A 16,948-nucleotide genomic window follows, 5' to 3' on the forward strand; every position below is an offset into this window, starting at 1 on the left:
CGTTTTAATAAGTAGTAGTGGACGATGTTTTAGCTAACCTCTAAGGGCCCCCCCTGCGCAGCTGGGCCTCCAGGAAGCTCTCAGTAGCATTAGTTGTTATGACATTAAAGTCTGAATCTGCATTGAGAGGCTGGCTCAGCGCTGCAGGGAGAAGGATTTTCCTCCCAGTCTGTTTTTGTCCTCCTCTCCTAATCGACACGTTCAGGTGTTACCGTCATGAGTAGCATTCTTGAAGTGTTTCCACGGAGACAAATCCAGCTTTAGCCGAATAAGATCAACATATTTGAATGATATTTATCCCATTTAGCTTGACTTACTAATTTGATTAGCTAGCTTGATTAACAAACCCTGCTAAGCGGACTAGCATGCTTAAGTTGATTGACAACAACTGGAACTTTTGGGATAAACTTTTGAATTTCTGTTATGTCAGCTGGTCACAGGGTGTACCGTCCACATACTCAGTCACATACTGAACCAAATTAAGACACCTAACAGTTCTTTATACCCCTGATTGATAGGCAGTCTTTCTTATGGTCGTCCTTTTATGTGGATTTAAATGCTTAATGTGCTTTTATTACCAACAAGAACAGATTTTTTAAGCAATGTTTCTTTTATTTTTCAGGCATTTTTGCACAGAATCAGACAAACAGCAGATGACCAGCAGTGTCTCTCACCTGAACATGTGAAGGTAAGACTCTCTCTGGCTTGTGAATACTTTTCAAAGCAGTTGTTTTTGGACATCGTTATCCTCACATATAATATTTAATGACAGATTTGCTTTCTTTCCCCCCCCAACCTCCAACCATCTGCTGGTCCCTTCCTTGCTCTTCTTCCTCCATCCTGTTTCTTTATCTCTTCCTTCCTCTGCGTCCCCTCCCATTTTACATCATCTCTCTGTTTATAGATTCTGTTTTCAAATATCGAGGACATCCTGGAGTTGCACAAAGAGGTGTTGTCCGCAGTGGAGTCCAGTCTGCAGCCCGAACCCCATCCTCAGCATGCACTGGGCCACGTGTTCCTCAAGTTTGTAAGTACATGACACACACAGAAACACACAAAAAGAAGCATACAATCACATGCATATACAAGCACATGGACACGCATGTGGGGGGTGGGAGGGGGCGCATGCATGAATTCTCCCTCCATGCAAAAAGGCCTCACACAAACTCTTTTCATGGGCTATCCGTAACCACAGATGCAGGGAAAGCGTGCAAAGCTTGCAGGGAAAATACCCCTTAATTCTCTCTTTCTCACACGAAACACACAAACACACTCACACAGACTACCTCCACCCCCCCTCCCCCCTTCCCATACTTTTTTCTCCTTTTCTAAACAGGCTTACATCCTGTCAGGCCAAAGAGTCTCTCTTCCCTCCATCCCTCTTCATCAGTCTGTGCAAGTCCCTGTCCCTGCCATCTCCTTCTTTTTTGCCCCTCCATCCCTCCATCCAAAGATTCCTCTCTCCGCTCTGTGACCCCCCCCTCCACCCCCTCCACCCCCTCCGCTCCATCCCCTCCCCTCTGTTTGAACTCGTTTGGCCTCAGGGAACAAACAAAGAAGGGTCTGTGTCCGGGGAGGAAGAGATGGTGTGTCACTCAGTGCAGGGGACAATGCTTCTGCTGGTAGCACTCAATCTCAAGCTTCTTCTCTAACTCTCTCTCTCTCTCCCTCTCTCTTTCTGTTTGTCTCGCTCTGATCTCCAACACACTTTCACTAAGACACACACCTCCTCAGCCAGGTATTCCACCATCAGTTTGCTCCATCAGCCTGCAGGTCAGTGTTGCAGGGCACCATTAGATTGGAATTCCAGTGTCTCAGAGGATATGTTTTGCCTCAAAGAAATGACTATATATGTAAAAATCTAACCTTCAAACCCTTTTATAAACCACACTACACTTCTATCAATCCCTCCCTATACCTTCTACTTTCTGGTTGCATAAGCTCAATTTAATCTCATCTCGGGGTAGCTGTTGAATTGGCCCATCAAATCTTACCTTCACACATATGGTCATTATGGTCATTCAATCTGGCAGGCCAAGTGTCAGCGTAGAGAATCGATTAAAGGAGCCCAGCCTGTTTTTTTTCCATCGCTCCGTGGTCAGACTGAGAGAGATAGAGGTCAGGCTGGATGGGTTATGAAGGCTGCAGGTGCTTGGATTCCAATTTACTTTGAGTCTATGTCAGAACCGTGACAAGAAAGAGAGCTACCTGTGGCTCATGATAATGAGTCACAGTATTGAAGTGAATCCAAATAAATGTCACTAAAGCTTATGCATTATATTTCAAATAAGTAGTATAGTAGTATGCATGAAAAACAGAGGCTATATGAAGTATTTAAAATGTACAGTAAAACATTTTAATATGGTGAATGTTTGCAAGAAAAGATGAATGGGATCAATCTCTGGCTTTCTGGCTTTGTAACACAAACAATTCAAAACCTAGAGAAGCAGGTGTTTCTGTTTTTTGGTTGTTGAATCTCATAGGATAGATGGCAATATTCTATATCTTTAACACAAAAAAATCCCATAAAAAGACCAAAATCACATGAGGAGCTGATGGCCCAGAGGGTTGACTCGCTCCTCATGTTAGGAGGACGTAGTCCGACTGCGTGGCATTCCACTCTATCTCACTCTCCTGAATGTCCTGCTCTGTCCACTGTTTTTATAATAAAGGTAAAAAAGCCCCAACATAAATCTGTACAATGAAATAAATCAAGCAATAAAAAATACTTAAACCACACAATAACTTATTCTAACAAGAATTTAACCTGTAGGAAAAGTCAGGCACATTTAGATAGATCTACGCTGTTGACAAAAAAAGGAATAAATCATACAATGTATGAACGTCCAATGCAGAGAGGCTAAAGTCCATGAGGTGGGCGACCCAGGTTCGGAGCCGACCAGTGACTCCTTTGCTGCATGTCATTCTCCACTCTCATTCTCTCTCCCTGATTTCAGACTCTATCCAATGTCCTATCTCTAAATAAAGACATTATTAGCCCGCCTCCAAAAATTGCATATGTTGTCCAAAGTTTTGAAACGTCCCAGCTTCTTGGGAAAAGGGTTTGTCCATTAACAAGTTGAAACACATCCATCCATGTTCCTACAACTCCAATATCTTATAAAGCATTTACTAAATGTGTATATATATCTAAAAGACACATCAGGTTTTAAAGTAGAGTGTGACCCTCCTTATATCCATCCAAAGAGCTTTGTCTCCTTAAACACTGCCTCCTCACAGCCAATCGTTGGGCCCGTCTGGCGCCCCCAGCCATAGCCCTTGACCCCGACCAGAGGTCAACACCATGACTGGGATTTGATTAACCTCCCGCATTGTTCCACTAGACTGTCTGCCACTCACATTTAGGGAAGATAAATGGGAAGATTCATTGCTATTCAAAGTCAGATGTTGCCAAGATTGATCGTGAGGTTGCAGATGTAGAGAATAATAAAAAAAAAAAGAAAATCCAGATTTTCATCCTGAGTTCAAATAAATACAACAGTTGTCATTGTTTCAAATGCTTCGTCTTCACTTTTATTAACTCAGGACAGTTTTAACTGAAGCTTAATAGTTTCACAAGAAACTCAAGATTTTCTTTTCAGTTTAAATCACAGCATGTGTGAGATTACTCGTCCTCTGCAAAGGTGAAAAAGTGACTCATGTTAGTGGAGAAATCAGAGACATCAATATTTGCTCTATTTCTGTGAGTGTATACATGAGCTCAGTGCACGAAGCAACAGTCGTGTCATTATGCAGTTTCTGAACTACACCCATTATGCTTTGACTTTTTCTGTGATTTCTCCGTGATCGCCTCCGAAATAACACACCGAAGACGAAGAATTCGAATAAAGACACACGTTTATCAAAGGGACAACCTGAGTCTTTGAGTTATTCTGGGTACACTGATGTCTTTCAGTCTTTCAGGGGTAGTAGGCCTGATGTTTAAATTTGACTTTGTGGTCCACACTTTGGCCCCGGTTAGACCTTTAGCAGAGCCTGAATTGACTATTCAGTTGTTGTCACTTGAGAAAAAGGAAACACCTTGGAGTGGGCCGGGGTTGTAAACATAGCAACAAAAAGACACACTGTTTTCAGGTGCAGCTAGCTACTGAGCTGACACCAAATCCAGGAGCAATTTAGTGTCAACTGATCTGTAGCTATAATTTAATGTCATGAAACGACCCTGTGAGTTGGTCTCAGTATTCCTTCTCAGTACTCTTTCATTGACACGTCCACTCGCTTTATTAGAAAGCCTGAAATTATCTGTTGTCCTAATGCATTGAGACATCCTGTATTCAGCTGGATCACAGTTTGTGCTAGTCTTGTAAGCATCATTTTCAACATGTGGGTAAGGCTTTACTGTTTAAAACTCTGATTTTGTACAGATATGTTCAGAAACAACAAAATAGTCCTTCAGCTAAGTGTTTAAAATTTGATACAGTGGTTGAACTATAATGAATACAGATAATGAATCCTTATGCAATGACATAAACAAATTGATTAAACTGGTACATGCATCTCGACCAGTCTCACCCCCCCATGTGTTCTCCACTTTCCGTGTAGTGTACTAACTCACTCTGACAGTATCTGGGGTTTCTCACCATATGCCGGCCCAGCTGTTGCTCCCATTGGTGCTTTCAGACTGGAATCCCCTTCCAAACGTGGCTTTGGGTGTGTTTGGGGTCCAGCCTGTGCGTGTGGTCAACACAGCCCACCGTTTACATTGTGTCGCTCTCTTGTTTTTACACATGTACAAACGTTTTTTTTTTTTTTTTTTTTAACTGCTTCTGGTGCAGACAGGATCGAGAAAAGACAGAGTTCTATAAAAAGAGCTGCCGGCTTTGTTTTGGCTGCTTGCTGTCACCACTGCTGGGCTACCATGTCAAACACACACACACACACACACACACACACACACACACACACACACACACACACACACACACACTGTGCAGGGACATAAGCTGTGTAGTTAAGTTTGTGTGTAAAACAAAGAGTGTGCCTCTCCAGGATGCTGCTTTTGGCTTCTTTGCACCATCAGCATGGAATTTGCTTCAAAGCACTTTAAAAATCAAGGCACTGGTCTCTTATGGCCATTTTAGATCTTTAATTATTAACTCCCTAACTTCTGATTGCACATGTTTTAATTGATTTTGATTTTAATACTTCTTATTATTTGTTTGTCGGTTTTTAACTGATTTTGTTTATCTATGATGTATATATATGTGTGTATACAGTATATGCATATACTTATATGTGTATGTGTACATATATATGTATATGTATGTTTGTTATTTTTCATTGTTTATCATGCTCGACGTCATTGTAAATGAGGGCTATGCTCTCAATGATTTTCGAGTTTAAATAGACATAATAATAATAACTATTTGCACTTTTAAAGCTGTTTTATTTAACTAACATGAAAGATGCTATCAAGCTTTTTAATCTGATCAGTTGCAGAAACTTAACAACAACTATTCCTATTTAGCGTTACGACCAATCCTGCTTTGAATTCAACACCCTCGGGCTGTAGCTTTTTAGTTAAGGATGAAAGCGGGCGTCTGGGCACCTGCAGTTTTGGATTTCACTCATGAGGCTGTTTCAAATGACAGTTTCAGTTTCTAGACCTGCAGCTCGAGCCCCACCACACACACACTTTCACATCCCCATTTCTGATATACCCCACAGTTAAGAATATACGTACAATAGGCTTCGACAAGCTTCAGGCTGGAAATCAAACTGCAGCTGTGGTACTGTATATATACATTGTTATCTATGGCACTCTGCATGAATAATGCATTTAAAGCTTTGGTACATTATCAGGCCCAGGTTTCGTATTACACAGGGTAAAGAAGAGTAAATGACAGCTCAACAAAAGCTCTTTATTGGGTGTAGGGTTGTTTGGACTGGCTGTACAGTGTGATGCTGTCACCTTGTAAAAAGAGGAAATGTTGAATGTTGACATGCATTTTTTTTCCCACCCCCTGTCCATTACTTTAGAAAAGAGAAGTGTGTAGATGATTATGAATTCCATTTAAAAGCTCTAAAAAAGCTTTGACAGTCAGTGGTCGCTCTGTAGTTTTGTCTAATCAGTGTCACAGTTACACTTCTGCATGACAGCCTGGCATAGTCAAAGCTAATGATGCTACTAGCACTGCTCATATTAATAAACAACGGCAGCTGTGAACGTGCAGTTATCCAACACTTTTCTTCACTGTAGTACGACAGAACTCATCCGACTATAATAACTGCTTTCTCCTCAGTTTCTGCTCTGCCCCGTCAATCCTCCTCCTCCTCCTGTCAGTTGTCTCAAACTATCCCTCAAGGCTGCAAACCAGCCAGTGAAATATGAGCCCTTGATATGCAGAGATCCCTCATTAATGCTGCATAAATGGGCCGGTTATAATGCCGGCTTTGCTCTTTTTTACACTTGAACCAAACAACACCAGTAACTGCCCAGGTGAGGGAGTTTAGACCGTATGCAAGTGTTTCTGAGGCATGTGGGGCAGCAACAGTGCTTCTAAAATGATTATAATGGTGCTTTAACGACCGTTAAATGGTGGTTTATCTCGTCCTCTGCTCAGTAGTGAATGACTTTGACACTGTTGGTCGTTATAGGTTAGCTGTGAGTTGGCTGCTTTTGATTGGTTGCACACAATGCCCATGTCCTTTTCATCTGACTCCAACCTTTATACAACTAACAACTCGGCTCCGCAACTTCCTACCCTGCGCACATTTAACGTCAGCCCAACTTACTATCCTTTACCTTTTATACTTAATGGCCTGTTTCCATTTATACAGTTTTTTTTTCCCGTTTTCTATACAAAACCAGTGCACACAGCATTTTCAGTGCTCTACATCCGTAATGCATCAGCTGTTTGTCGCTGAGCTCATAGTGCTCTCAGTTGAAAATAGCTCAACTTTTGGAACAAGGGCGTACTTGTCCATGCCATTTTTATTCTCATCGACCAATAAAAATCAAGACAGGTACTGGACTTCTGATACTAACTTTGTCAACAGCAGGAAACATTTATCAGACTCGTCTCTTTTTGGGTACAACTTCGAGGTCTAGAGCTGCTGCTAATGCCAGGACACAATTTCTAACCCGCAACCTAACAACTTTAAATGCCGGTGAGCAGTGAGGATGTGAGCACTGCCAGGCCATTAGTAAACACGGGCCCTAAAGCTGCACATTTCCTTCTTGCACATGCTGTGTGACTAGAGCCATGCTATCTAGTCCCATGGTTTGCAATCCTGACCTGTGTTTTTTTTTTTCTTCCTGTTTTGCAGAGGAAGAGTTTCTCGGTGTACGGCGAGTACTGCAGTAACCATGAGAAGGCTTTACGGCTTCTCATGGAGCTTAACAAGATCCCCAACATCAGGACCTTCCTGCTGGTAAGTCACCACAGCTTCTCTCTTTTTCATTCCTTTTTCATCGCATGGTTTCTCCAATCCTGAGCCATCGAATCCATCTTTCTTCTGCATTTTTGAGGGCTTCCTTCCTCTTCTCGCTATGACTTTTATCCTATTTATTATGCATAACTATCTTTGTGTTCTCATTCTTTCTCGTGCCTCTAGTATCCTGTTGCTCTAGTTGTGGTTTGCCCACATAACCCTCACACCTCATTTTCTTTTCTATGGTCTTCCTCTGACCTACATTTCTTTCCTCCCAGTGACTCACTTCATGCTTATTTCTTTTTTTCCATCAACTATTCATCCTCTTCCTCATTGTTCCTTCCATCATATCACCTCTATTTCCATATTAACACTTGACTAAAGGGCAGTAACCACAACAAAGCCACAAGGTTCTTCCTGCCTGTACAGGATGCAGCCACCATCAAGGTTGCTCTTGTAGGGTTTCCGTTGCCAGCTGTGTTCCGACTCCCGACCCATTGGGTCCTGGACAATGAATGAACTTTGAATGGCGTTTGAGGCCCCCTTTGAGTTGGGGGTCCAACCAATGAAATCATCTGCAGAGTCTGGGCCAGCCAGCTGTGAAGTGTTGGCAGCGTTTATGGGATTGGCGGAGAGATCAGAGGCGGTGCGTTTATCGCTGCCTGATGGTTTACTTCCCTGGCATTATTCTGACCCACAGCGGAGGAAACATCGGGATCACAGTGTTGCTGTGTGCTTTGGCTTTTTGCGTCCACCTGGCCTCGCTCAAGCAGCCATTAATTGGTTTGGTGTTGTGTGACATTAATCCTTCCAAAATAAAATCATAACATCTGGTTATGTGTTAGGGCCTGTTGTCAGACCTGCTCGGTGTAATCTCAGATATTGGACCTGCTGTTGTGTTTTGTGTAGCAACCAAGAGCAAAATAGAAACAAGATTGATTCAAATATTCAAATGCAAAACCACAACGCATCGTCTATTTATAAAGGGCTGACCTTCAAAGGTTGATGACTCAAATCATTAGTGTAGAAGACCGAGAGTCTGCTCGCCTGTTGTTTTTTAGGTTTTTTAGGTTTTTTAGTTTTGTCAATGCACACAGGACAAGGCGGGTGCAACAACATCAGCGTGTCCTGCAGGAAACTCACCAGTTAAGGTGATAGCATGCTCCGAACAATCCAAAAGAAGCATCTAACAGGAGGAGTTTTATCAGTTTGATTTGTTTTCTACAGTGATATTTAAGGAAGAGGGAGCATGTTGTTAAGGTGTCTGACGTGACTTACCTACAATATTTAATATATACAATATATTTAATCTCGAACCTGTTGATTATAACTTAAAAAATAAAAACACTTGAATGAATGATATGAATAAAAATAATAAGGAATCAGAAGATGGAAATGTTTTAGTGTCTAGCCATCTAAGCTGGTAGGAGTTTATTTTCATATATATTTTTGGTGATATTGCCTTTATTCGATAGGACGGTTGAAGAGCGACAGGAAATGTTTGGAGGAGAGGGTGGGGGATGATCCCCCCCCCCCCCCCCACTCTCGCATACATGCTAGCAAAGATTCAAACCCGCTGCGACGAGGACCATAGCCTCTGTGCATGGGGCACAAGTCATGTACGGCACCCCAGCTGATAGGAGTTTAGTGTTGTGTTGGAACAGCCACATTTGATGGACTGTCAAAATTCAGCCCTACTATTTAATATAAGTTGAGTTTGCATGGTCCCTCTTGAAGAAAAGCTGAAAATAAAGGATGGAGGTTTCTCATTTCTTAAATCAGTGACCATTGCTAATCGTTGTATTAGCATTTAATGGTGTTGAAATATGAATTGCCATTGGCGTCTTTTCAGCTGTGTTTAATTCCACTGGAATTAAATTCCTGGTGAAACTATTTTTATGCTAATTGATTCACACAATGAACAGAGCCTCTGAAACTGCATGAAGAAATGGAGTCTTGTTAATTACGTTTGGAAAAGAAGGAGAGGAGAGAAACGTGAAAGCAAAAGGAGGTCAGAGTGAAGAGCAGAGGGAGTTGTGGAAGATTACAAATAAGCAGAACATGAGAGGGAAGAAGAAAAGAGAGAGTCGGGGAAGGATTTAGATGGAAATGGGCGTGTGGGAGAGGAGCACATTAGGAATGAGTGGAACCCCAAAGTTCACTTGGGTTGTTGCTCATTTTTCCATCAGAGACACTTCACAAACCCCCCCCCCCCCCCTCCAGCTTCTCATGCTCCACGTGGAGTTGAAAGGAATTGCCATATGAATGTAATGCTCTAAAGCGATCTCCTGCCTCCTTTCCCACTGGAGAACACTCGAGTGGTTTATCTGCATGGCTGCGTTTGATCTTTCATCCCATCCCATGAGCTCATAGCACATTGACAGGCTGCGCTCCTGCGAAACTCAAGGCGCAGACTGTAACTGTACGCCCTCCCTCACCCTCCTCCTCCCTCTCTTCTGAAGAAAAATCATCCTTTTAACTGGTTCTGTGGTCCAGTTTGGTAAAGCCCAAATCTTCTGGGGAATGAGAAGGCTTTTAAGAGGTTTCTCAGTAATCCTTTTGTTGAAAGACTCGATATGATGGAGGGTTGTTTCTTTGCCGCGGTATAGTACAAGAAATATAGTAACAGATAGTTAGAGATGTAGAGTTGTGTGTCAAAACAAGCCGGCTTAAAAATGACACAAACATGTTTTTTTTTTAACCTCCTTACTTTACTTTATGAGATACAAAAGGAAATTATCTTTTGCTGTTGATCATGATTTTCAATATATAAAAAGTATACAGAACACTGTAGTCATGTATCCACGGAAATCTAAAAATGTGTTTGAAACAGACCTGAAAGTGATTTTAACAATTTTATAAAACAAAATAAACTTCAGTGACACAGATATTTGGTGACAGAAAGTTGTCATCGGTAGAGCCCGACGATTGATCGGCCAGCCAATAATATTGGCCGATATTAGCATATCAAGTAACTATCAGTATCGGCTGATTTTATTGCAGATATGTGCAGATATTACTCGATATATTCAGCTCTCAAATAGCATTTCATTTGAGTTTTATTGTGTTACACTAGCCGTTCTCTTTTACCAACAAGCATCATCACTCTCCAGAGTGTCAAGCGCTGATGCTCGTACATGCTCAGTTACTTTCCAGTTGAGTGACCATCTTTTCTTTGTTATAAATGTTTTCCACGAGTGTTTGATAACGGCATTTGAGGGATCAACTTAATAAATGTGTAAATCTGTATCAAATTATCTTTTCAGATCGAAGATATATCTAAGAAAGATATCGGCCGATATATCGATATCCGATTTTTCAGACTAATATCGGTATCGGCCCCAAAAAATCTCATATTGGCTCTAGTCATCAGTGATATGAAGTCAGGTTATCATAAACCATAATCGCTCAGTTCTCGCAGATGAATAAACTAATCTACCAAACGGATAAATCTATTAATAGGAAAACACGATAATTGTAGTTCTGTTTAATTAAATTAACGGTAAATGGTAACTGAACTTGAGAGATGACTGACTCTTCCAACGGCTCCATATAATGATAAAATGTTCAATCAATGTTGGAAAATCTCACATTTCACTTTTTGACGGTTTCTCATGAGAACAAAAAACACTGCAGTTTAAACACTTTCTCCACCTTTGCAAATGCATTTTTTTAGTATCGAGAGCATATCTCAATCTGCATACAGGGGTACCGGTAATAATTTGTTGTTTAAAAGCAGTAGACATATGGAAATGCACTGCACCTCACTCGTTCCCGCCTCTAACAAACTGAGACAATCGTCGTGCTGCACCTGGACCGGTTATAGATACACTGCCGATGCGACAGACTGTGACTGAATAGAAACGACAACAACAGTCAATTAAAGTAATTTATTGCAGAAAGAAAAACACACAAATGGCTGTGAGACGGCAACGCAAACAGCTGTGTGTTCAAAATAGATTTTCACACGGATGCTTTCTAAGATAATAAAGAGTTTTAAAATAGTGGGGAAATGTAAAATGTACTCTTTTACTTTGTAAATGAACCATGATGCATTATAAAGCAGGGGTAAACTGGACAAACTTTTCTGGTTTAAACATTTGAACAAAATAAGTTTTAAATGTAGTTACTCTTAAAGTTAGCCTTTGAATGTCAGATTATTTCTGTGTACTGTACAGTGTATAGTTAGGTCTGTAGGGACTTGGGTTGGGAACTGGAGAGTCGTTGGTTCAAGTCCAGGTGTGGACAGAGTCAGGTCTGGAAAAATCATTCTGGTAGCTGGAGAGGTGCTAGATCACTTCCTGAGCACTGCTGAGGTACCCTTGAGCAAGCCACCAAATCCCCACCAGCTCAGGAGCGCTCGCTGTGTGCAGCCCCCTCACTGTGACATGTCTCCAGCAGTGCATATCCACAGGATCCTGTTTGTGCATGTGTGTGTAGGTCAGCCTATGTTTGTGAGAACAGAGAGTAACATTCAATTTCCCCTCGCAGGATTTTTAAAGGATCTCTTCTTCTTCTATACATCTTTATGACTTTGTTTTCTTTATGTGTTTTTGCAGCTAGTTTGATGCTAATGCATTTCTTTCAGCTCTTTCCAGCATGTTTGTGTCACCTGTTGCATTTGTTTTAAACGTTTGCATTTGCCTTTAAATGTGCAATTCTTGAATATGCTATGCGTGTTCTTAATGTTAGTCGTTCCAGCCGTTTTCATTTTCACCTCTGTGCCACCATACATCTTGCATTTCAGTAACATTTCTTCCTCCTACCGTCAGGCCATGAATATACTCTTGTTTAATACAATGTGGATCAGTCTAGGTGAGTAATATTGTGGTTTGTGTTTCACTTTCAGCACTGTATGCTTCTGGGAGGGAAGAAAAGCACAGATATTCCCCTGGAAGGTTACCTTCTCACCCCCATTCAGAGGATCTGCAAGTACCCTCTGCTGCTGAAGGTACAGAACAGCTGCTGCAATAATGTCATGATGCTGTCGTCAAGTAATTACACCAGCTCTGTTTGGCATTGCACAACAGGCTCACACCACCCTGATCTACACTTACATGAGTCATGATGAAATGTGGATGTAATGTAGATCATCACGCATATTATGAATTGATTAAAACCTGTAACTCAGGTAGGGGATTATTGGTGTGGGAACCTTCTACCCGCTGGCATTTCAAGAAGAGATCTCCCCCACCTTCTTGTGTTTTTGACTTCAGGCGTGGAGGTTTCTCTACTTCTCAGGAAGAAGTTGTTTTAAATGTCACAGAACACTTGAAGCCTCTCAAAGACAGACAGAAATATCGTTCATGTGCCTGCTGCCAGTCTTTGATTTCTGTTTTAAAGACCCTCTCTCCTTTCCAAAAAACCTAGGAACTGCTGAAGCGGACCCCTAAGAAGCACACTGACTACCCACCGGTGGAAGAGGCTCTGCAGGCCATGAAGGCTGTCTGCTCCAACATCAATGAGACCAAGAGGCAGATGGAGAAACTGGAGGCTCTGGAACAGCTGCAGTCTCACATTGAGGGCTGGGAGGTGAGCGTTAGACGGACAGAGGGGAAGGGGGGGGGGGGGGGGTAGGAAAGAACAAGACAATAGTCTTCAGGAAGCTTGTATGTCACAAGGAGGGAAGATAGAGGTTGACAAAAGAGGAAAAAGGCTAATAATTGAAACCTTGAGAGCTGAAAGATAGTGACAGAACGGTTCGGGGCGCTGCTTTGACATTTAGAGGGCACAAATGGAAAACAAGAATTACATACTTTCTTAGAGCATCCTCAAATGCAACTCGAGGGTTATTTGCACATGATATCTGCCAAAAGAACAGCTGAAAGTTCTTTAACACTACAATAAAAATCCAAAACAGCCAGACTTAAAGGAATATCAAAACCTGCACAGTTTCTGTCTATGGTAAGAGTTAACCGCTACTGAAGCCAAATCACTCCTCTGGGCTCTGGGGCCACGGTCAGGGCTTGGGAGCCGAGCGGAGGGTCCAGTACATTTTTCACGCCTCCCTCACCCACCACAACAGAGGCCTTGTCTCAGCCGGCACCAATGGGACAATCCACCCACTCAGGGTGCCAAGAGGATGCCAACGGGCGTACAGCCCAATCAGAAGAGACCTAGGAAGAACTCGAGTCTCACATGCACGGGGAGGGTTATGTGAGGGGACCATCGGAGGGGGGGGGGGGGGGGGATCAAAAAAGATGAAACTATGGAGAGGGCCCCATCAGGACATCCCACTATCTGTTTGCCAAAATCAAAACTTGTTTTCTCCCTTCCTGTGAATGTCACAATGTGATACTTAGAAACGACCACCACAAGAACTTAAAGAATTTGGCTTCAATACATCAATAATATTTCTACAAAATCTGTTCATGTATCACCTTTAAAAAAAACTACAGTCACAGAGAAAAGGACAAAACACAAGGAAATGCAAAATCCCAGTCAACAAATACAATAAAATGAGAAAATGTAAATTCTTTTTTTTTTTTAAATAACACAAAAAAACAGATAAGGAAGTCAAAAATTAAATATTTAAGAAAAGCCGAACAGGGAAAATAACTGAGGCAGACTGGGAGTTATAGAGTTCCTCTGTTTAACTTTATCAAAGGGTTAGCAGCAAAATATTGACTGTACAAGATCATACAGAATATTTTTGGTCCCTCTCGGGTTGAATAATTAATATTATTATTTTTTCACTCCATGCTTTGTGGATTAACTTGCATGATGTCCCCATTTCTTATTTTACAGTGTGTCCCAAGAACAATACAGGCAGCGCTAAATGGATTATCCTGCTATGCTCTTAAATTTAATAATTTTGTTAAACATTGTGCAGAGTTATTCAAAAGAGATTTCTAAATGTGAAGACTTTGAGTTTGGTTAAAAAACAAAGTTAAAGTTGACGACTTCAGTCTGGACACTGGGAACATATGATTGGAATTGAAACTTTTTCTCACATTTTATACATGAAAAAGATGAATTACTTGGTCAAAAATAATTACGGGTAATAAAAGTAATCGTTTGAGGATGATGCAGACCTAACCTATTGTAAAGTAGTGTTTCTGTGAGTGACTTCCAGATAAGTCATGGGGTGGATTTGAATCCTTGCCTTGTCTAGAAAGCTTGAACATGATTGATCACTGAACTCAGATGATGTTGTCGTTACGCAGCTTGCAGCCATTACTTAAAAAAAGGTGAAGGCTCGTAAAGACTGTAATTTCTGCTGGCAAAGACAGGCAATTTCTCTGTCTTCTTCCTCTGAACTACTCAGCAGAAGCTCGGAAAGGCACTTCACCCCCCCCCCCCAACCGTCCGCCCTGCCGAGCCGCCAACCTTACAGCATTAGTTCTGCTCCTCCTTCCTCTCTGCAGCCACTCTCCTGGATAATCACCTCCAGCCCTAATGGAAGGGGACGCCAGTTGTGCAGAATCAGGCCCAGACGCATTACATCTGCTCAGAGAAAGCGCGCACATATACCGACATAAACACACATACACCACCACCATGTATTCTTAAACATAAAAAATGTATGACAGTGCACATGGACATGCTAACACACACACACACACACACACACACACTGCAGAGCATGGTACAGGCTTGACCTCTGTATTCTCATAGACCTCCACGCACACTCATGCCCCCGCCAACTCACCTCAGCTGAGTGCAGTTTACATGAGGTTGAATCGATTCCTCTGAAACACAATCCCCCCCCCCCCAGACTCTGTCGGTATGCACCTTTTTAGAAAAGCTCCCAGAATCATTTTTCTCTCAATGAACTCTGAAGCGATGCACATCCATCATAAAAGTACACTCATGGGAATCAATTATGGACGCTTGAGCGTGGGTGTGGTCAACGGGGGGTTTCCACAGAGGGTCTCTGGTGGACCTGTATTAGAAACATCAAAGACAATGGTAGAGTCTTGTTCTAATGTATATGTGTGTGTGCCTTTAGGGGGGGGTGGAGGTGGTCAGAGGGTGGTTGCCAAGAGTCAGGGTGGAGGGTGGGGGGCGGGGTGGTCCTCAGTCCACACATGGGTGTGTTTAGTTCCAGTTGATTTGGAGGGGAATGATCCGTCTAACAATGAGTAATGAGATGTCTTTTATGAAATGCTTTAGTAGCCATGTTTTGACAGCTTTGGCGGGCAGCATGTTTACCTTCTGCTGCTCCTGGACTCTGTTGAGTCATTAAATTAAATCCTCGCTTTCCTCGCTTGTTTAGATTTTGATAAAATAATTAAATCTGCAATTGACGGCTCAGGTAGGAGAATGTGGCTGCACGGTTGCTCATGCTTGTATCTATAAAAGCATTTTGTGTTCTCCGGAGTAGAAAAACAAAATTCTGAAAATGATTTTCTGAAACGAGTAATGCCTTAGTAATTTGAATAACTGGTAACTAAAGTTCAGCTACTTTAAGGAAAGGTTAATATGACACAATGCAAAACAGTTTCAGATTGACTGTAACAAAGACTGAAAGCTTCAAAGAGCAGTTTGGTAAATACAGATGTTCTAAACTTTAGAAATACATTAAAATGAGACACAGAACTCCATCATCTGTTCATCCTTCATGATAAATGTCTTTCAGAGGATTTAATACAGAGCATGCAACTCTTTAATTGAACAGATAAATGCTGTACATTACTGAAGCTGTAGCAGTCTGCTATGTTTACAGTAAAAGACCAGCGCTTGTGTGGTTTCTTAGCCTAGCGCCCTGCTTCAGAGAGACAAATGTTTTTTTTCAGTGTCTTCAGGTTGTGGTGTATTTGACAGCTGACAGGCGTTAAAAAAAGATATGATCACATCCTGTGAAGGTGGAAGGCTCAAGAGTGACAAACCAGTGATAAAACCTCTTTTCAATAAGAGCAGAGAAGTGGACAAGGCTTTTGCATCCAAATCTTCTATCATTGTTTCCCCCCTTGTAACACAGATGAACAAAGCATTTCATCATGTTCTGCTGCAGGGAGAAGAGCGAGACTAAAGCACTTCCACATACAGTCCTTAGCTGCATGTGTACTTCCTTCCTCTTTGCACACGCAGTCTTATCTTATGTGTATTTGAAGCTTTTGGATTTACACCCTGAGAAGAAGATATTAAAGCTTTATTTGTTTCTAAAACAAGAGTCCCAAAGGTGACAGCTCCAATTAACACTTTCATTATGATTTTACTCAAAGCTCCTCCAGGCCTTTCAAATCCTGCAGTAATGCTTAAAGGGCTCTCCAGCTGCTATGCATTGACAAGACTCAGTGTAGGACAGCTAGGTTTTAGTTTGTAGCTTCTCAAGTTGGAACTGGAACTGGTATTGTGTTGTGCCAGATTGGAAGTAACCCTTTAAAACATCAGTGTTGCAATGTTTGAGGCTCGCAACTCCACGTCCGGTGGGGTGACATCAACGTTTTTATCAATGGAGCCTGGTGGCTTTCAAGAGAAATTTGTCACAGCATCTCACCTTCACAGCAAGGTCTATCTCCTGGGCTCCTTTCAATAATATTTTGAGTCTCTCCAGAAAACATTTTGAGCCTCTGCTAGGAAAAACAATCACTTCTTAAAAGAAGATGTC

The 16,948-nt window shown here is 41.8% G+C and overlaps 1 protein-coding gene across 4 annotated transcripts in view; it reads left to right on the forward strand.

The window, feature by feature from the left end:
• The window catches only part of prex1 (phosphatidylinositol-3,4,5-trisphosphate-dependent Rac exchange factor 1), a 101,442-nt gene that overhangs the window by 24,138 nt on the left and 60,356 nt on the right, over positions 1 to 16,948 (forward strand). For all 4 annotated transcript variants that reach the window (XM_061058274.1, XM_061058278.1, XM_061058275.1 and 1 more), the window contains exons 2-6: positions 623 to 688; positions 905 to 1,027; positions 7,291 to 7,395; positions 12,245 to 12,346; positions 12,766 to 12,927. In XM_061058274.1, the coding sequence (XP_060914257.1) occupies positions 623 to 688; positions 905 to 1,027; positions 7,291 to 7,395; positions 12,245 to 12,346; positions 12,766 to 12,927 (558 nt within the window). The remainder of the gene's footprint in view (positions 1 to 622; positions 689 to 904; positions 1,028 to 7,290; positions 7,396 to 12,244; positions 12,347 to 12,765; positions 12,928 to 16,948) is intronic.

The sequence above is a fragment of the Labrus mixtus genome, chromosome 15 (genome assembly GCF_963584025.1).
Source record: "Labrus mixtus chromosome 15, fLabMix1.1, whole genome shotgun sequence".
NCBI lineage: Eukaryota > Metazoa > Chordata > Actinopteri > Labriformes > Labridae > Labrus > Labrus mixtus.